A 17,484-nucleotide genomic window follows, 5' to 3' on the forward strand; every position below is an offset into this window, starting at 1 on the left:
CCGGAGGTGACAGTGATCCCAGGGTGACGATGATCCCGGGGGTGACGATGATCCCAGAGGTGAGGGTGATCCCGGAGGTGACAGCGATCCCAGGGTGACAGTGATCCCGGGATGACGTTGATCCCGGGATGACGGTGATCCTGGGGGTTACAGTAATCCCGGGGTTACAGTGATCCCGGGGATACAGTGATCCCAGAGTTACAGTGATCCTGGGATTACAGTGATCCCAAGGTGTAGGTGATACGGGGGTGACGGTGATCCCGGGGGGAGAGGGGGGGTTAGGGTGATGCCGGGGATGACGGTGATTCCGAGGTCACAGTGATCCTGGGGGCGACGGTGATCTGGGGGGTTACAGTGGATCCCGGGGGTGCTGGTGATCCAGGGGTTACAGTGATCCCGGGCGTGCCGGAGATCTCGGGGTGAGGGTGACCCCGGGAGCAACGGTGATCCCAGGTGTGACTGTGATCCGGGGAGGGGGGGGTCGAGGTGACGGTGATCCCGGTGGTCACAGTGATCCTGGAGTTGACGGTGATTCTGGGAGTGAGGGTGATCCAGCAGATGAGGGTGATCCCAGGGGTGACAATGATTCTGGGGTTACAGTGATCCCGGGGGTGAGGGTGATCCCGGGGTCACAGTGGATCCCGGGGGTGAGGGTGATCCCGGGGGGTGAGGGTGATCCCGGGGGAGTGAGGGTGATCCTGGGGGAGTGAGGGTGATCCCGGGGGGAGGGTGATCCCGGGGGGAGGGTGATCCCGGGGGTGAGGGTGATCCCGGGGGTGACAGTGATCCCGGGGGAGTGAGGGTGATCCCCGGGGGAGGGTGATCCCGGGGGTGAGGGTGATCCCGGGGGAGTGAGGGTGATCCCGGGGTCACAGTGGATCCCGGGGTGAGGGTGATCCCGGGGGTGAGGGTGATCCCGGGGGAGTGAGGGTGATCCCGGGGTCACAGTGGATCCCGGGGTGAGGGTGATCCCGGGGGTGAGGGTGATCCCGGGATGAGGGTGATCCCGGGGATGACAATGATTCCAGGGTTACAGTGATCCCGGGGGTGAGGGTGATCCCGGGGTCACAGTGGATCCCGGGGGTGAGGGTGATCCCGGGGGGTGAGGGTGATCCCGGGGGAGTGAGGGTGATCCCGGGAGTGAGGGTGATCCCGGGGGGAGGGTGATCCCGGGGGTGACAGTGATCCCGGGGGTGACAGTGATCCCGGGGGTGACAGTGATCCCGGGGGAGTGAGGGTGATCCCCAGGGGAGGGTGATCCCGGGGGTGAGGGTGATCCCGGGGGAGTGAGGGTGATCCCGGGGGAGTGAGGGTGATCCCGGGGTCACAGTGGATCCCGGGGGTGAGGGTGATCCCGGGGGTGAGGGTGATCCGGGATGAGGGTGATCCCGGGGATGACAATGATTCCAGGGTTACAGTGATCCCGGGGGTGAGGGTGATCCCGGGGTCACAGTGGATCCCGGGGGTGAGGGTGATCCCGGGGTCACAGTGGATCCCGGGGGTGAGGGTGATCCCGGGGTCACAGTGGATCCCGGGGGTGAGGGTGATCCCAGGGGAGTGAGGGTGATCCCGGGAGTGAGGGTGATCCGGGGGAGGGTGAACCCGGGAGTGAGGGTGATCCCGGGGGTGAGGGTGATCCCGGGAGTGAGGGTGATCCCGGGAGTGAGGGTGATCCCGGGGGTGAGGGTGATCCCGGGGGTGACAGTGATCCCGGGGGAGTGAGGGTGATCCCGGGGGGAGGGTGATCCGGGGGAGTGAGGGTGATCCCGGGGTGAGGGTGATCCCGGGGTGAGGGTGATCCCGGGGGAGTGAGGGTGATCCCGGGGGTGACAGTGATCCCGGGGGAGTGAGGGTGATCCCGGGGTGAGGGTGATCCCGGGGGAGTGAGGGTGATCCCGGGGGTGACAGTGATCCCGGGGGAGTGAGGGTGATCCCGGGGGGAGGGTGATCCCGGGGGGAGGGTGATCCCGGGGGTGAGGGTGATCCCGGGGTGAGGGTGATCCCGGGGGAGTGAGGGTGATCCCGGGGGGAGGGTGATCCCGGGGGGAGGGTGATCCCGGGGGAGTGAGGGTGATCCCGGGGGAGTGAGGGTGATCCCGGGGGGAGGGTGATCCCGGGGGGGGGGTGATCCCGGGGGGGAGGGTGATCCCGGGGGAGTGAGGGTGATCCCGGGGGGGGGGGGATGATCCCGGGGGGGAGGGTGATCCCGGGGGTGAGGGTGATCCCGGGGTGAGGGTGATCCCGGGGGGAGGGTGATCCCGGGGGAGTGAGGGTGATCCCCGGGGGAGGGTGATCCCGGGGGGAGGGTGATCCCGGGGGGAGGGTGATCCCGGGGGTGAGGGTGATCCCGGGGGGAGGGTGATCCCGGGGGTGAGGGTGATCCCGGGGTGAGGGTGATCCCGGGGGGAGGGTGATCCCGGGGGGAGGGTGATCCCGGGGGGAGGGGTGATCCCGGGGGTGAGGGTGATCCCGGGGTGAGGGTGATCCCGGGGGGAGGGTGATCCCGGGGGAGTGAGGGTGATCCCGGGGGGGAGGGTGATCCCGGGGGGAGGGTGATCCCGGGGGGAGGGTGATCCCGGGGGAGTGAGGGTGATCCCGGGGGTGAGGGTGATCCCGGGGGGAGGGTGATCCCGGGGGGAGGGTGATCCCGGGGGAGTGAGGGTGATCCCGGGGGGAGGGTGATCCCGGGGGGAGGGTGATCCCGGGGGAGTGAGGGTGATCCCGGGGGTGAGGGTGATCCCGGGGGGAGGGTGATCCCGGGGGGAGGGTGATCCCGGGGGGAGGGTGATCCCGGGGGGGGGGGTGATCCCGGGGGGGAGGGTGATCCCGGGGGTGAGGGTGATCCCGGGGGGAGGGTGATCCCGGGGGGAGGGTGATCCCGGGGGTGAGGGTGATCCCGGGGTGAGGGTGATCCCGGGGGAGTGAGGGTGATCCCGGGGGGAGGGTGATCCCGGGGTGAGGGTGATCCCGGGGGAGTGAGGGTGATCCCGGGGGGAGGGTGATCCCGGGGGGGGGGGGTGATCCCGGGGTGAGGGTGATCCCGGGGGAGTGAGGGTGATCCCGGGGGGAGGGTGATCCCGGGGGGAGGGTGATCCCGGGGGTGAGGGTGATCCCGGGGTGAGGGTGATCCCGGGGGAGTGAGGGTGATCCCGGGGGGAGGGTGATCCCGGGGTGAGGGTGATCCCGGGGGAGTGAGGGTGATCCCGGGGGGAGGGTGATCCCGGGGGGGGGGGGTGATCCCGGGGGGGGAGGGTGATCCCGGGGGGAGGGTGATCCCGGGGGAGTGAGGGTGATCCCGGGGGGGGGGGTGATCCCGGGGGGGAGGGTGATCCCGGGGGTGAGGGTGATCCCGGGGTGAGGGTGATCCCGGGGGGAGGGTGATCCCGGGGGGGGGAGGGTGATCCCCGGGGGAGGGTGATCCCGGGGGGAGGGTGATCCCGGGGGAGTGAGGGTGTTCCCGGGGGAAGGGTGATCCCGGGGGGAGGGTGATCCCGGGGGGAGGGTGATCCCGGGGGTGAGGGTGATCCCGGGGGGAGGGTGATCCCGGGGGTGAGGGTGATCCCGGGGTGAGGGTGATCCCGGGGGGAGGGTGATCCCGGGGGGAGGGGTGATCCCGGGGGTGAGGGTGATCCCGGGGTGAGGGTGATCCCGGGGGGAGGGTGATCCCGGGGGAGTGAGGGTGATCCCGGGGGGGAGGGTGATCCCGGGGGGAGGGTGATCCCGGGGGGAGGGTGATCCCGGGGGAGTGAGGGTGATCCCGGGGGTGAGGGTGATCCCGGGGGGAGGGTGATCCCGGGGGGAGGGTGATCCCGGGGGAGTGAGGGTGTTCCCGGGGGAAGGGTGATCCCGGGGGGAGGGTGATCCCGGGGGAGTGAGGGTGATCCCGGGGGTGAGGGTGATCCCGGGGGGAGGGTGATCCCGGGGGGAGGGTGATCCCGGGGGGAGGGTGATCCCGGGGGGGGGGGTGATCCCGGGGGGGAGGGTGATCCCGGGGGTGAGGGTGATCCCGGGGGGAGGGTGATCCCGGGGGGAGGGTGATCCCGGGGGTGAGGGTGATCCCGGGGTGAGGGTGATCCCGGGGGAGTGAGGGTGATCCCGGGGGGAGGGTGATCCCGGGGTGAGGGTGATCCCGGGGGAGTGAGGGTGATCCCGGGGGGAGGGTGATCCCGGGGGGGGGGGTGATCCCGGGGTGAGGGTGATCCCGGGGGAGTGAGGGTGATCCCGGGGGGAGGGTGATCCCGGGGGGAGGGTGATCCCGGGGGTGAGGGTGATCCCGGGGTGAGGGTGATCCCGGGGGAGTGAGGGTGATCCCGGGGGGAGGGTGATCCCGGGGTGAGGGTGATCCCGGGGGAGTGAGGGTGATCCCGGGGGGAGGGTGATCCCGGGGGGGGGGGTGATCCCGGGGGGGGAGGGTGATCCCGGGGGGAGGGTGATCCCGGGGGAGTGAGGGTGATCCCGGGGGGGGGGGGTGATCCCGGGGGGGAGGGTGATCCCGGGGGTGAGGGTGATCCCGGGGTGAGGGTGATCCCGGGGGGAGGGTGATCCCGGGGGGGGGAGGGTGATCCCCGGGGGAGGGTGATCCCGGGGGGAGGGTGATCCCGGGGGGAGGGTGATCCCGGGGGTGAGGGTGATCCCGGGGGGAGGGTGATCCCGGGGGTGAGGGTGATCCCGGGGGGAGGGTGATCCCGGGGGGAGGGTGATCCCGGGGGGAGGGGTGATCCCGGGGGTGAGGGTGATCCCGGGGTGAGGGTGATCCCGGGGGGAGGGTGATCCCGGGGGAGTGAGGGTGATCCCGGGGGGGAGGGTGATCCCGGGGGGAGGGTGATCCCGGGGGGAGGGTGATCCCGGGGGAGTGAGGGTGATCCCGGGGGTGAGGGTGATCCCGGGGGGAGGGTGATCCCGGGGGGAGGGTGATCCCGGGGGAGTGAGGGTGATCCCGGGGGGAGGGTGATCCCGGGGGGAGGGTGATCCCGGGGGAGTGAGGGTGATCCCGGGGGTGAGGGTGATCCCGGGGGGAGGGTGATCCCGGGGGGAGGGTGATCCCGGGGGAGTGAGGGTGATCCCGGGGTGAGGGTGATCCCGGGGGGAGGGTGATCCCGGGGGGAGGGTGATCCCGGGGGGGGGGGTGATCCCGGGGGGGAGGGTGATCCCGGGGGTGAGGGTGATCCCGGGGGGAGGGTGATCCCGGGGGAGTGAGGGTGATCCCGGGGGGAGGGTGATCCCGGGGGTGAGGGTGATCCCGGGGGGAGGGTGATCCCGGGGGGAGGGTGATCCCGGGGGGAGGGGTGATCCCGGGGGTGAGGGTGATCCCGGGGTGAGGGTGATCCCGGGGGGAGGGTGATCCCGGGGGAGTGAGGGTGATCCCGGGGGGGAGGGTGATCCCGGGGGGAGGGTGATCCCGGGGGGAGGGTGATCCCGGGGGAGTGAGGGTGATCCCGGGGGTGAGGGTGATCCCGGGGGGAGGGTGATCCCGGGGGGAGGGTGATCCCGGGGGAGTGAGGGTGATCCCGGGGGGAGGGTGATCCCGGGGGGAGGGTGATCCCGGGGGAGTGAGGGTGATCCCGGGGGGTGAGGGTGATCCCGGGGGGAGGGTGATCCCGGGGGGAGGGTGATCCCGGGGGAGTGAGGGTGATCCCGGGGTGAGGGTGATCCCGGGGGGAGGGTGATCCCGGGGGGAGGGTGATCCCGGGGGGGGGGGTGATCCCGGGGGGGAGGGTGATCCCGGGGGTGAGGGTGATCCCGGGGGGAGGGTGATCCCGGGGGAGTGAGGGTGATCCCCGGGGGAGGGTGATCCCGGGGGGAGGGTGATCCCGGGGGGAGGGTGATCCCGGGGGGAGGGTGATCCCGGGGGAGTGAGGGTGATCCCGGGGGTGAGGGTGATCCCGGGGGTGAGGGTGATCCCGGGGGGAGGGTGATCCCGGGGGTGAGGGTGATCCCGGGGTGAGGGTGATCCCGGGGGTGAGGGTGATCCCGGGGGGGAGGGTGATCCCGGGGGGAGGGTGATCCCGGGGGAGTGAGGGTGATCCCGGGGTGAGGGTGATCCCGGGGTGAGGGTGATCCCGGGGGGAGGGTGATCCCGGGGGTGAGGGTGATCCCGGGGGGAGGGTGATCCCGGGGGGAGGGTGATCCCGGGGGAGTGAGGGTGATCCCGGGGGAGTGAGGGTGATCCCCGGGGGAGGGTGATCCCGGGGGGAGGGTGATCCCGGGGGAGTGAGGGTGATCCCGGGGGAGTGAGGGTGATCCCGGGGGGCGGGGGGGTGACGGTTATCCCTCTCGGGTCCGGTTTACCTTCCAGGACGGAGACCACGATGAGCAGCTGCTGCTCGGCCCTGCCGCCCATGTTACCGGTGCCTCAGGAGCGGCTGCAGTGTCTCCTCCGTGTCCCCGGACCCTGCTCTGCTCCGTCAACGGCTTCTCCCCGCTCCTCCGGCATCTTTTACCGCCTCCCGGTTCAAAGAAAACTACTTCCGGTCGTAACGGCCACCGCGAGAGCACCGGAAGCTGCTGCTGGGCCCGAGAGCGCCGCCCGCAGGATCCTCAAGAAATAACAACAACAACGCCCAGCTGGACCACAGCACAGTCAGACTGGATCACCCAGAGGTCACTGTCAGACTGGATCACCCAGAGGTCACAGTCAGGCTGGATCACTCAGAGGTCACTGTCAGACTGGATCACCCAGAGGTCACAGTCAGGCTGGATCACCCAGTGGTCACAGTCAGGCTGGATCACCCAGAGGTCACTGTCAGACTGGATCACACAGTGGTCACAGTCAGACTGGATCACCCAGAGGTCACAGTCAGGCTGGATCACCCAGCCAGACCACAGCACAGTCAGGCTGGATCACCCAGAGGTCACAGTCAGGCTGGATCACCCAGCCGGACGACAGCACAGTCAGACTGGATCACCCAGAGGTCACAGTCAGGCTGGATCACTCAGAGGTCACTGTCAGACTGGATCACCCAGTGGTCACAGTCAGGCTGGATCACTCAGCCGGACCACAGCACAGTCAGACTGGATCACCCAGAGGTCACAGTCAGGCTGGATCACTCAGAGGTCACTGTCAGACTGGATCACCCAGAGGTCACAGTCAGACTGGATCACACAGTGGTCACAGTCAGGCTGGATCACCCAGAGGTCACAGTCAGGCTGGATCACCCAGCCGGACCACAGCACAGTCAGACTGGATCACCCAGAGGTCACAGTCAGGCTGGATCACTCAGAGGTCACTGTCAGACTGGATCACCCAGAGGTCACAGTCAGACTGGATCACCCAGTGGTCACAGTCAGACTGGATCACCCAGAGGTCACAGTCGGGCTGGATCACTCAGAGGTCACTGTCAGACTGGATCACCCAGAGGTCACAGTCAGACTGGATCACACAGTCAGGCTGGATCACCCAGAGGTCACAGTCAGGCTGGATCACCCAGCCGGACCACAGCACAGTCAGACTGGATCACCCAGAGGTCACCGTCAGACTGGATCACACAGTGGTCACAGTCAGGCTGGATCACCCAGAGGTCACAGTCAGGCTGGATCACCCAGCCGGACCACAGCACAGTCAGGCTGGATCACCCAGAGGTCACCGTCAGACTGGATCACCCAGAGTGAGTGAGGGCTGTAGATTCTGGAGAATCAGAGTGGTGAGACTGCATCACTGAGAGGTCACAGTGACATGGATCACCAAGAGATTGCAGTGAGACCAGATGACTGAAAGATCACAGTAAGACTGTATAACGGAGAGGTCACATTGAGACCACATCATAAAGAGATAATGATGAAACTGTATCACCCAGCTATCTCAGTAAGACTGTGTCATCAAGACGTCACAATGAGACTGTATCATCAAATAATCATGGTGAGACTGCATCACTAAGAGGACATGGCAAGACTGTATCACCAAGAGATCACAATAAGACTGTATATCACTGAGAACTTGTGGTGAGACTGTATCACCAAGAGATCACATTAAGACTGTATCACCAATAGGTCACAGTGAGACTGTATCACTGAGAGATCACAGTATAACTGTGTCATCAAGAGGTCGCAGTGAGACTGTATCATCAAGTGATCATGGTGAAACTGCATCACTGAGAGGTCATAGCAAGACTGTATCACTGAGAGATCACAATAAGACTTTACCACTGAGAGGTCATGGTGAGACTGTATCACTAAGAGATCACATTAAGACTGTACCATTAATAGGTCACGGTGAGACTGTATCGCCGAGTGATAACAGTAAGATTGTGTCATCAAGCGGTCACAGTGAAACTGAATCATCAAGAGGTCATGGTGAGACTGTATCAATGAGAGATCACAATAAGACTGTATCACAGAGAAGTCATGGTGAGACTATATCACCAAGAGATCACAATAAGACTGTATTATCCATAGGTCACAGTGAGACAGTATCACTGAGAGATCACAGTTAGAGTGTATCATCAAGAGGTCATAGTGAGATTGTATCACCAATAGGTCATGATGAAACTGTATCACAGAGAGATCGCAGTAAGACTGTATCACGGAGAGGACATGGTGAGACTGTATCACTGAAGGATCACAGTAAGACTGTATCACCACGATGTCATGGTGAGACCGTATACCGAGACACCACAGTAAGACTGTATCACCGAGGGGTCACCCTGAGACTGTATCACTGAGAGATGAAAGCAAAATTGTGTTATCAAGAGGTCACAGTGAGACTGTATTACTGACAGATCAAAGTCAGAATGTATCTTTGAGAGGTTATAGTGAGGCTGTACCACTAAGAGGTCACAGTGAGACTATATCACTGAGAGATTACAGTAAGACTGTCTCACCAAGAGGTCAGAGTGAGATTGTATCACCGAGAGGTCGTGGTGAGACTAATCACCGAGAGATTGTGGTGAGACTGTATCACTGAGATATCACAGCAAAACCGTATCACCGATAGGTCACAGTAAGACTGTACCACCAAGAGGTCGTAGTAAGACTGTATGACCGAGAGATCACAGTGAGACTGTATTACTAAGAGGTCATGGTGAGAATATATCACAGAGAAATCACAATAAAACTGTATCACCAAGAGGTCACGCTGAGACTGTATCACTGCGAGATCACAATAAGACTATATCACTGAGAGGTCATGGTGCGATTATTTCACCGAGAAGTCACAGTGAGACTATACCTCAGTGTCGGCGGCACGGTGGCACAGTGGTTAGCACTGCTGCCTCACAGCGCCAAAGACCTGGGTTCAATTCCCACCTCAGGCGAATGTCTGTGTGGAGTTTGCATGTTCTCCCCATGTCTGCGTGGGTTTCCTCCGGGTGCTCCGGTCTCCTCCCACAGTCCAAAAATGTGCAGGTTAGGTGAATTGGCCATGCTAAATTGCCCATAGTGTTAGGTGAAGGGGTAAATGTAGGGGAATGGGTCTGCGTGGGTTACGCTTCGGCGGGTTGGTGTGGACTTATTGGGCCGAAGGGCCTGTTTCCATACTCTAAGTAATCTAATCTATTCTAAATGAGAAATCACAGTGAGACTGTATCACAGAGAGATCACTGTAAGATTGTATCACCAAGAGGTCACGTGAGACTATATTACTGAGGGGTCATAGTTTGACTGTATCACCAAGAGGTCAAAGTGAGACTGCATCACCAATAGGTCACTGTAAAATTGTATCACCAAGAGGTCATGGTGAGCCTATATCACTGTGAGGTCGTAGAGAGACTGTATCACAGAGAGGTCACAGTGAGAGTGTATCTGTGAGAGATCACAGTAAGACTGTACTACCGAGAAGTCATGGTGAGATTGTATCACCAAGAGGTCACAGAGAGACTGTATCACTGAAAGATCACAGTAAGACTGTATCACCGAGAGATCACAGTATCACTGAGATGTCATGGACACACTGTATAGTTGAGAGGTTATGGTTATATCATATCACTGACAGATCAGGGTAAGACTGTATCACTCCAAGATCACAGTGATATTGTATCACTGAAAGATCACAGTGGGATTGTATCACTGCCAGGCCATAAAGAGACTGTATCACTATATGTCATACTGACACTGTATGATCGACAGCTAATGGTAAAACTGAACCATTGAAAGGCCACAGCAAGACTGTGTCAATGAGTGGTCAAGATAAGGCAGTCCAACTGACAGGTCCTGGTGAGCCTGTATCACTGAAAAGTGTCTGTGAGACTCTACCATTTACAAGTCACCATGAGACTATATCCATGAAAGGTCATGGTGAGATTGTATCTCTGACAGGCCATAAGAAGACTATTTCACAGAGAGATCACCATGAGACTGCATAATTGACACATCATGCTGAGAATGTCTCACTGAGTGTCACTGTGTGACTGTATCACTGTTAGGTCTCAGTTAAATTAAGTCACTGATAGATGACAGTGAAACTGTAACACTGACAGGTAATAGTGAATCTGTGTCACAGATAAGTCACAGTGCTACACTATCACTGACAGGTAACAGCAAAAATAAGTCACTGACAGGTCACAATGACAGGTCAAAGTTAAATTGTATTATTGAAAGGTAATAGTGAAACAATCTTACTATGAAAACTAACAGAGTGAAACTGTCTCACTTTAATAACCAACAGAGTGAAACTATCTAATCTGGCAGTATCTATGGAAGAGAAATTGAATGAATATTTGCAATCCAATATGATTCTTCCTCTTCTGAAGTAACATCTCCACAGATGCTGCCAGACCTGCTGAGTTTCTCCAGTATTTTCTATCTTTGTTTCAAATTTTGAACATCCACAACATTTCATTTTCATTTCAATGAAATTGTCTCATTAGGAAAACTAACACAGTGAAGCTACCTCACTTGGTTTCGACACTACGATTAAACCATCTCAGTTGGTTTAAATACAGTTAAACTATCTCACTGTGATAACCAACAAAGTGAAATGATCTCATTTTGATAACTGACAAAGTGAAATTATCTTGTTGGGATAACCATCATTTAGAAACTATCTCACTGTAATAACCAGCAAAGTTTAACTATCTCACTTGGATAACCAACAAGTGGATTTCACTGTGATATCCATCACAGAGAAATTATATCACTGTGATGGATATCATTATCAATTTCTCTGTGTTATCCATTACAGAGAAACTGTCTTACCTATGATAAGCAACATAAAGAAACTATTTCACTATGAAAACCATGCAGATAACCTATCTCAACTCATAAATAAATGAGCCATGATATTGAACCAAGGAGTAGACCTGAGGAACTGAATGGCTTGCTTTGGTTCCTATTTCATCTGTATGTATTTAAATATCTCAGTAAGAAAACTAACAGTGAAATTATGTACCATGAATGACCGAGAGAATGAAACAATCTCACTGTGATAACTAACAGGGTGAACCAATGCATTTAGTTTTCTCAGCCCCTGAATAAAGTGGGCAATAAAAGAGTCAGTTGGGAAGTATGGTGAAATTGGAAAAAATGAAATTCTTGATATTGAGGAAAAAAAGATTAGTTTTATGCTCAAGGTTTGAGCTGGGAGATGAGAATTTTGTTTGTGAGTGGCAAGAGGCCTCTTCGCAAGCATTTATTTCTCTCGTTATTTATTCTCATTTATATACAAGTTCATATTTTCCCATTTGGTGAAGAGTAACGAAACAACAACAATTCTTGATACAGATGTCAAGGTAGGGTACCTGGTGGCGCTAGCTTGGTGTGTGTCCCTCCTGGGTAGCAATTGCTGACATCTGAGGGTGCACACTATGGGCAGTGATGGCCTGCACTGTTTGGTACCTAGAGGTCAGCATCAGATACATCGGTCTCACCATGTCATCAAGACACATCTCTGACTCACTCACTACACTGTACCCCACATTAATACTGCACTTTGGAGTACACCAACACCTTTCATTGAATGCTGCTGCTGACAGGTCACTTTATGTGCAAGAATAGGCTCCCATCTCATGTATCAAAGTAAGGTGTATATCGGGGCTCTTTGCATGCTCTCTTCATACTCAGTCACTTTGCACCAACTTGAATACTAACACCATTCTGCCTTGTCTTGCCTTGAATTTTTTGCATTTTGGCACTTTATTCAGAACTTAAAGGCTCAATGTACTTTTGTTTTGCCTTGCATTTAATGCAGGCAGAAAACCATAAGACCACAAAATATTTGAGCAGAATTGGGCCATTCGGCTGATTGAGTCTGCTCTGCCATTCGATCATGGCTAATTTGTTTCTCAACCCCATTCTCCTGCCTTCCCCTCATAATCCTTGATCCCCTTATTAATCGAGAACCTATCCATCTCTGTCTTAAATCGACTCAATGACTTGGCCTCCACAACCTTTTGCAGCAATGAGTTCTACAGATTCACCACCCTCTGGCTGAAGAAATACCTCCTCATCTCAGTTTTAAAGGGTCACCCTTCACTCTGAGGCTGTGACCTAGTCTCTCTGATCCATATCCCAGCATGTTGTCTCCAACCTGCACAACAGTCTTCCCTAACTTTCCTACCTCATTGATGGACCCTGATAACCTCACTTGAATTTCAACAAGCAGATCTCCATGACCAATGGTGGTTTCACCCTGTGACTGACTTGGAAAAACAGGCGTGATTGATACATGATCGGACCTCTTACTGACCTCTGTGTAGCTCCACAATTGGTTAACATTGAATCTCTGTACTGGTCATATTGGACATCTTCTACATCCATTCTATCCAGGCCTCCCATTGTTCTGTAAGTTTTAATGAGATTCCCCGCCCCCCCAACCATCTTCCTAAACTCTATCGCATACAGACCCAGAGTCCTCAACTGCTCTCATATGTCAAACCAGGCAACCAATCATGCTCGCCAGCATTCATCAGTCAAGATAGTGGATGTATTGCTGTGTGGTAATATGTTACATCAATGTCACACCTGCACTAACCTATGCAGCAAACACACTGAATGTGCTCCAGCTAAATGGCTTTGTTTCAAAGTCTAAGGGGAGTTGTCTTCACTCAAGTCATGTGGGACTGTCATTAGTCAGATGGTATTGCCACAGCTAGTCAAATTCGATCTCAGTTCATGGGGTTTGGGCACAGTCAGTTGGCCACTTGGATGATCAAGGTCTTCAGTTCTGTATCACTGCAGTACGGGGAGTGGGCCATGCTCAAACCTGCAGGTCCAATATGACCAGTACAGAGATTCAATGTTAACCAATTGTGGAGCTACACAGAGGTCAGTAAGAGGTCCGATCATGTATCAATCATGCCTGTTTTTCCAAGTCAGTCACAGGGTGAAACCACCATTGGTCATGGAGATCTGCTTGTTGAAATTCAAGTGAGGTTATCAGGGTCCATCAATGAGGTAGGAAAGTTAGGGAAGACTGTTGTGCAGGTTGGAGACAACATGCTGGGATATGGAGGCTATTATGATTGTGAGGGGAGGGAACTCAACATATTAGGGTGGGAGATGGTAGTGTGTTGGACAAGATCAGTGACAGTGGTAGGTCACCATTACCCATGGGGCATTGCAGCTCAATGGCAGGCACAACTAGGATGTAGGGCACTGTCACTACAACTGTACTGCAAGCCCCTAACATAGGGTCCTAACATACTGGAAGATGAAAATGTAATTGAAAGAGTTGGCTGGGAATGTCTAGAAACTCAGAAATGATGGGGTCAACAAAAAGTGCAAGCAAGAAAGGAATATAAAGGTTTGGGTGGACCCCAAGATTAATGGGTTGAACCTGTGATTCACTCCATGAAACACAATTCATGTTGCATTCCATTCTCATTCGAATTGTAAATACATTATGGAAAATGGCTACCAACCCATTTGGACAGGCTAGTGTTCATGGTTTTGTCTATCTGAGCATGAGTTTCCCTCGTGAACAATGAATTTCAGGGGCAATTAGCCACATACATAACACATAATCTATGATCTCTAATCATAGCATTCCACTTGTGAAATGCATGCAGCGTCCAACTGTGTCGGTTACAAATCTGGTCACAAGCAATCTTGACTATGTCATTGGTTATAGAATCATAGAATCCCTACAGTGTGGAAACAGGCTCTTTGGCTCAAAAAGTCCACACCAACCCTTAAAGAGTAACCCACCCAGACCCATTCCCCTACTCTACTACTCCCCATTTATCCCTGACTAATGCACCTAACAGGCAATATGTTGGCTCAGAGATTAGCACTGCAGCCTCACAGCGCCATGGATCCGGGTTCAATTCCTGCCTCGGGAGACTGTCTGTGTGAAGTTTGCATATTCTCCTTGTGTCTGCATGGGTTTCCTCGGGGTGCTCCTGTTCCCTCCCACAGTCCAAAGATGTGCAGACCAGGACTATTAAATTGCATATAGTGTTAAGTGCCTTAGTCAGAGGGAAATGGGTCTTGGTATGTTATTCTTCAGAGGGTCCGCGTGGACTTGTTGGGCCGAAAGGCCTGTTTCCATACTGTAAGGAATCTCATCTCACAATCTCCACATCCCTGAATGCTATGGGCAATTTAGTATGGCTAATTCACCTAATCTGCACATTTTTGGATCATGGGAGGAAACTGAAGCTTTCAGAAGAAACCCACAGACACGATGAGAATGTGCAAATTCCACACAGACAGTCACCCAAGGCTGGAATCAAACCCAGGTCTCTGGCGCTTTGAGGCAACAGTGCTAACCACTGAGCCACCATGCCACCTGTCATTACAAATTGACCATTGATATCTTTGTGAAACAGAACTGATCACAGGTGACCTTAAAAGTATCAATCCAAACCAAGTCTCACAGGCTGCACAAGGATATGCAGTTAATCTCTTCTAAGCATGCTCATATATGAAATTCTGCCTTTCTTGGGTTTTGTATGGGTTGGATATTGGGACAAGGTTTCAGTACTAAACTTGTGATTTCCTACAGCAATTGTGTGGTTGGAATTGTGTTGTGTACACTGGAATAAGGTCTGGTATGTCACAGGGCCATGCACAGGTTTTTCATGGTGCTCCTTTTTCAAGTCTGCAGGATTATTAGATTTCCATAATCTGCAGCATTTTGCTTTGTCAAGGCTAATCCTATTGCCAATGCCTGAGTGCGAAATTGAGGAGGAATAAATGTGCCAGCAAGTCCAGGACCCACACCAACATCCAGTTGCTGCCAAACAGCTGAAGTCCTCGTAGGGCACCAAAGATTACCTGAAGCCCATATCATCATGAATGCCATTTGATCCATTTGAGCTGGGCACATTGCCACTTCAGGCTGTAGATATCATAGGTACTATTTTAAAACTATACCAACTGCTAAAGCAGAGCCTGTGGCCTGAAGGCTTAGATGGTGATCCAATCCCAGTGGCCATCAAGGTGACAGCTGCGCTAAATGTTTATATAAATGGCTACTTCAAGGTCATCTCAGTCCAGAAGTGCATCAAGGCTGCTAGCGATGCAATTTGTTATAGATCACACTGCTTCATTTTGTTTCCCCTTGACAAGGTACATGCTGTAGCCAGGGAGCTGGGGCCAGATGCCTTACAAGAATAGTGATCGGGAGACAAGGGATACCCTCTGTAACCATGGCCAGTGGCTCTATTATGCAAGCACTTGACTGAGGACAAGCATAAATATAATGCAGCCCATTTTCCCAACATCTTGGAGCAGTTGTGGTGGGGGGGGGGCGCGAAGAGGGTGGGAGCGTGGACCCTTGCCATACACTAGAAACAGAGCACCACATGATCCTGGAATGTTCTTCTCTGTACAACTGAAGCAGGAAAAAGGGGTTGTCATTGAAGCTAAATAGGAGGAAGGTGACGACATTGTGTAGGGGAAATTGTAAATTGTAGGATGTTTCCCTCTACGTGTTTTACTGCAAGAGGATTCCAAGATGGAGACTGAGACAGTTATACATCAAACTGCGTGTCATGATACATTGGTGACATCATGAGCATGTCCTTTAAAGGTATATTTCAGACTAACTGAGAGCATTGCATAGTAACCAAGAGCAGACCTGATTTTCGAAAGGAAAAAAAAAATAATTCTCAAACAGATATACATTGTTGTACAGAGGCACATGTTGGCTGGTTGATAATTATACATTGTCAGATTATATTCACCCCAGTACACCAAATAAGATGAAAGCAGAGGTGACAGGATTTGCAATCCAAACTTCAGTATAATATTTTGAAGTTTGGACAACCTCCTGATCTGGTGACTGTATTTCTTGAAGAAGTATGCGTTATTGTCAGTTGCTCTTTACTGACAACTTGGTTGTCTTGCTGCTGGTTGCTGTTATGCAGCATCAATACACAGTCATCATCATCAGAGTTTTCTTCCTCAGTCTCTGCACACATGACTGCCATGTTGTACACTGAGTTGAACTGACGTTCTGTTCTTTCATAATGTAGCACCATGATCAGTAATGACATCTAAAAATTTGGGCTGGTTACATATTTTCAAAACCTTTATAGATATTGTGGCTGTGTGTCTGGCGCGTACTGTGCTGAATGCATAATTGTAGTCATTCTCTATCTGGTCAATGGTTGTGCATTGCTTTTATTCTTCTCTATTTGAAGAAGAATGTCCTCTGTCTCAAAATGGTTAGTCAATTGATGGATTTTCATTTGTCATTCAAGCATAAGTTGTGCTGGGAATTCAATGTGTTGCATGATGAACGTGGAATTGATAGTACCACACATCATGCAAGGCATTTTTGAACATGGAGAGTGAAGTGCAAATGTGATAAGGATCAATCTCCACTTAGCACACGTCTTGGAATTGTTTACCAGTGAATTGCAGTACAGTGTCAGATTATATTCACTCCAGTACACCAAATAAACTGAAAATGTAAGTCATTGTTTCAGTGATAATTTCACTTGCTGTGTTGATAAGTCATCGAACAATGGGAAATTTGGTGAAGTAACAAAGCTGTGAATATAGGTAAAAACAAGGACTGCAGATGCTAGAAACCAGAGTCTAGATTAGAGTGGTGCTGGAAAAGCACAGTAGGTCAGGTAGCATCTACTGCAAATCCTCTTGCAAGGATGCCTGCCTTGAAGAAGTTTTCTCTCTCAAAGTTGTGAATATGTTTGTTGCTATTTTTGTCCAAGCGGGATGCAAAAGCTCCCTCTGCTGGTGGGGTTGATAATTGTTGAGTTGAGTGTGAGACATCCTGATTCATCCCTGGCCAGTGCACAGATGCACTTGCTAGTTTTCTTGTGTATTCACTTCCTTCATGTAACATGATCTTGATGTCTTGGCATAGTGCTTTTGGTATTAAGACTTATTTGCCATTGAAACTGACTCACTGTAGTAAATCAAATTCATCTCTGTGGCCAAAATTAATGAATGTTCACAGGAGCTTCCTGAATATCATCAGGCCACACTTTAGTAATATTATTTACAACTCTTGTAGTTGCTCACTGTCAATTACAACTCTTCACACTGGCAATAGCCAGAGTGTAATAGATTTACCTTGAGCTTGTCTTCAAAGTTGTGGTCAGCAGGTAGATCAAGAGGAATATTGAGGTCCTTTTTCAGGTT

The 17,484-nt window shown here is 54.2% G+C and overlaps 1 protein-coding gene across 3 annotated transcripts in view; it reads right to left on the bottom strand.

The window, feature by feature from the left end:
- The window catches only part of cep120 (centrosomal protein 120), a 105,820-nt gene extending 99,329 nt beyond the window's left edge, over positions 1-6,491 (bottom strand). For all 3 annotated transcript variants that reach the window (XM_072584529.1, XM_072584536.1, XM_072584521.1), the window contains exon 1: positions 6,289-6,491. In XM_072584529.1, coding sequence (XP_072440630.1) covers positions 6,289-6,340 — 52 coding nt within the window. In that variant the 5' untranslated portion in view covers positions 6,341-6,491. The remainder of the gene's footprint in view (positions 1-6,288) is intronic.
- Between the last annotated feature and the right edge of the window lie 10,993 nt (positions 6,492-17,484).

This window comes from Chiloscyllium punctatum, chromosome 2 (genome assembly GCF_047496795.1).
Source record: "Chiloscyllium punctatum isolate Juve2018m chromosome 2, sChiPun1.3, whole genome shotgun sequence".
In the NCBI taxonomy this organism is placed as follows: domain Eukaryota; kingdom Metazoa; phylum Chordata; class Chondrichthyes; order Orectolobiformes; family Hemiscylliidae; genus Chiloscyllium; species Chiloscyllium punctatum.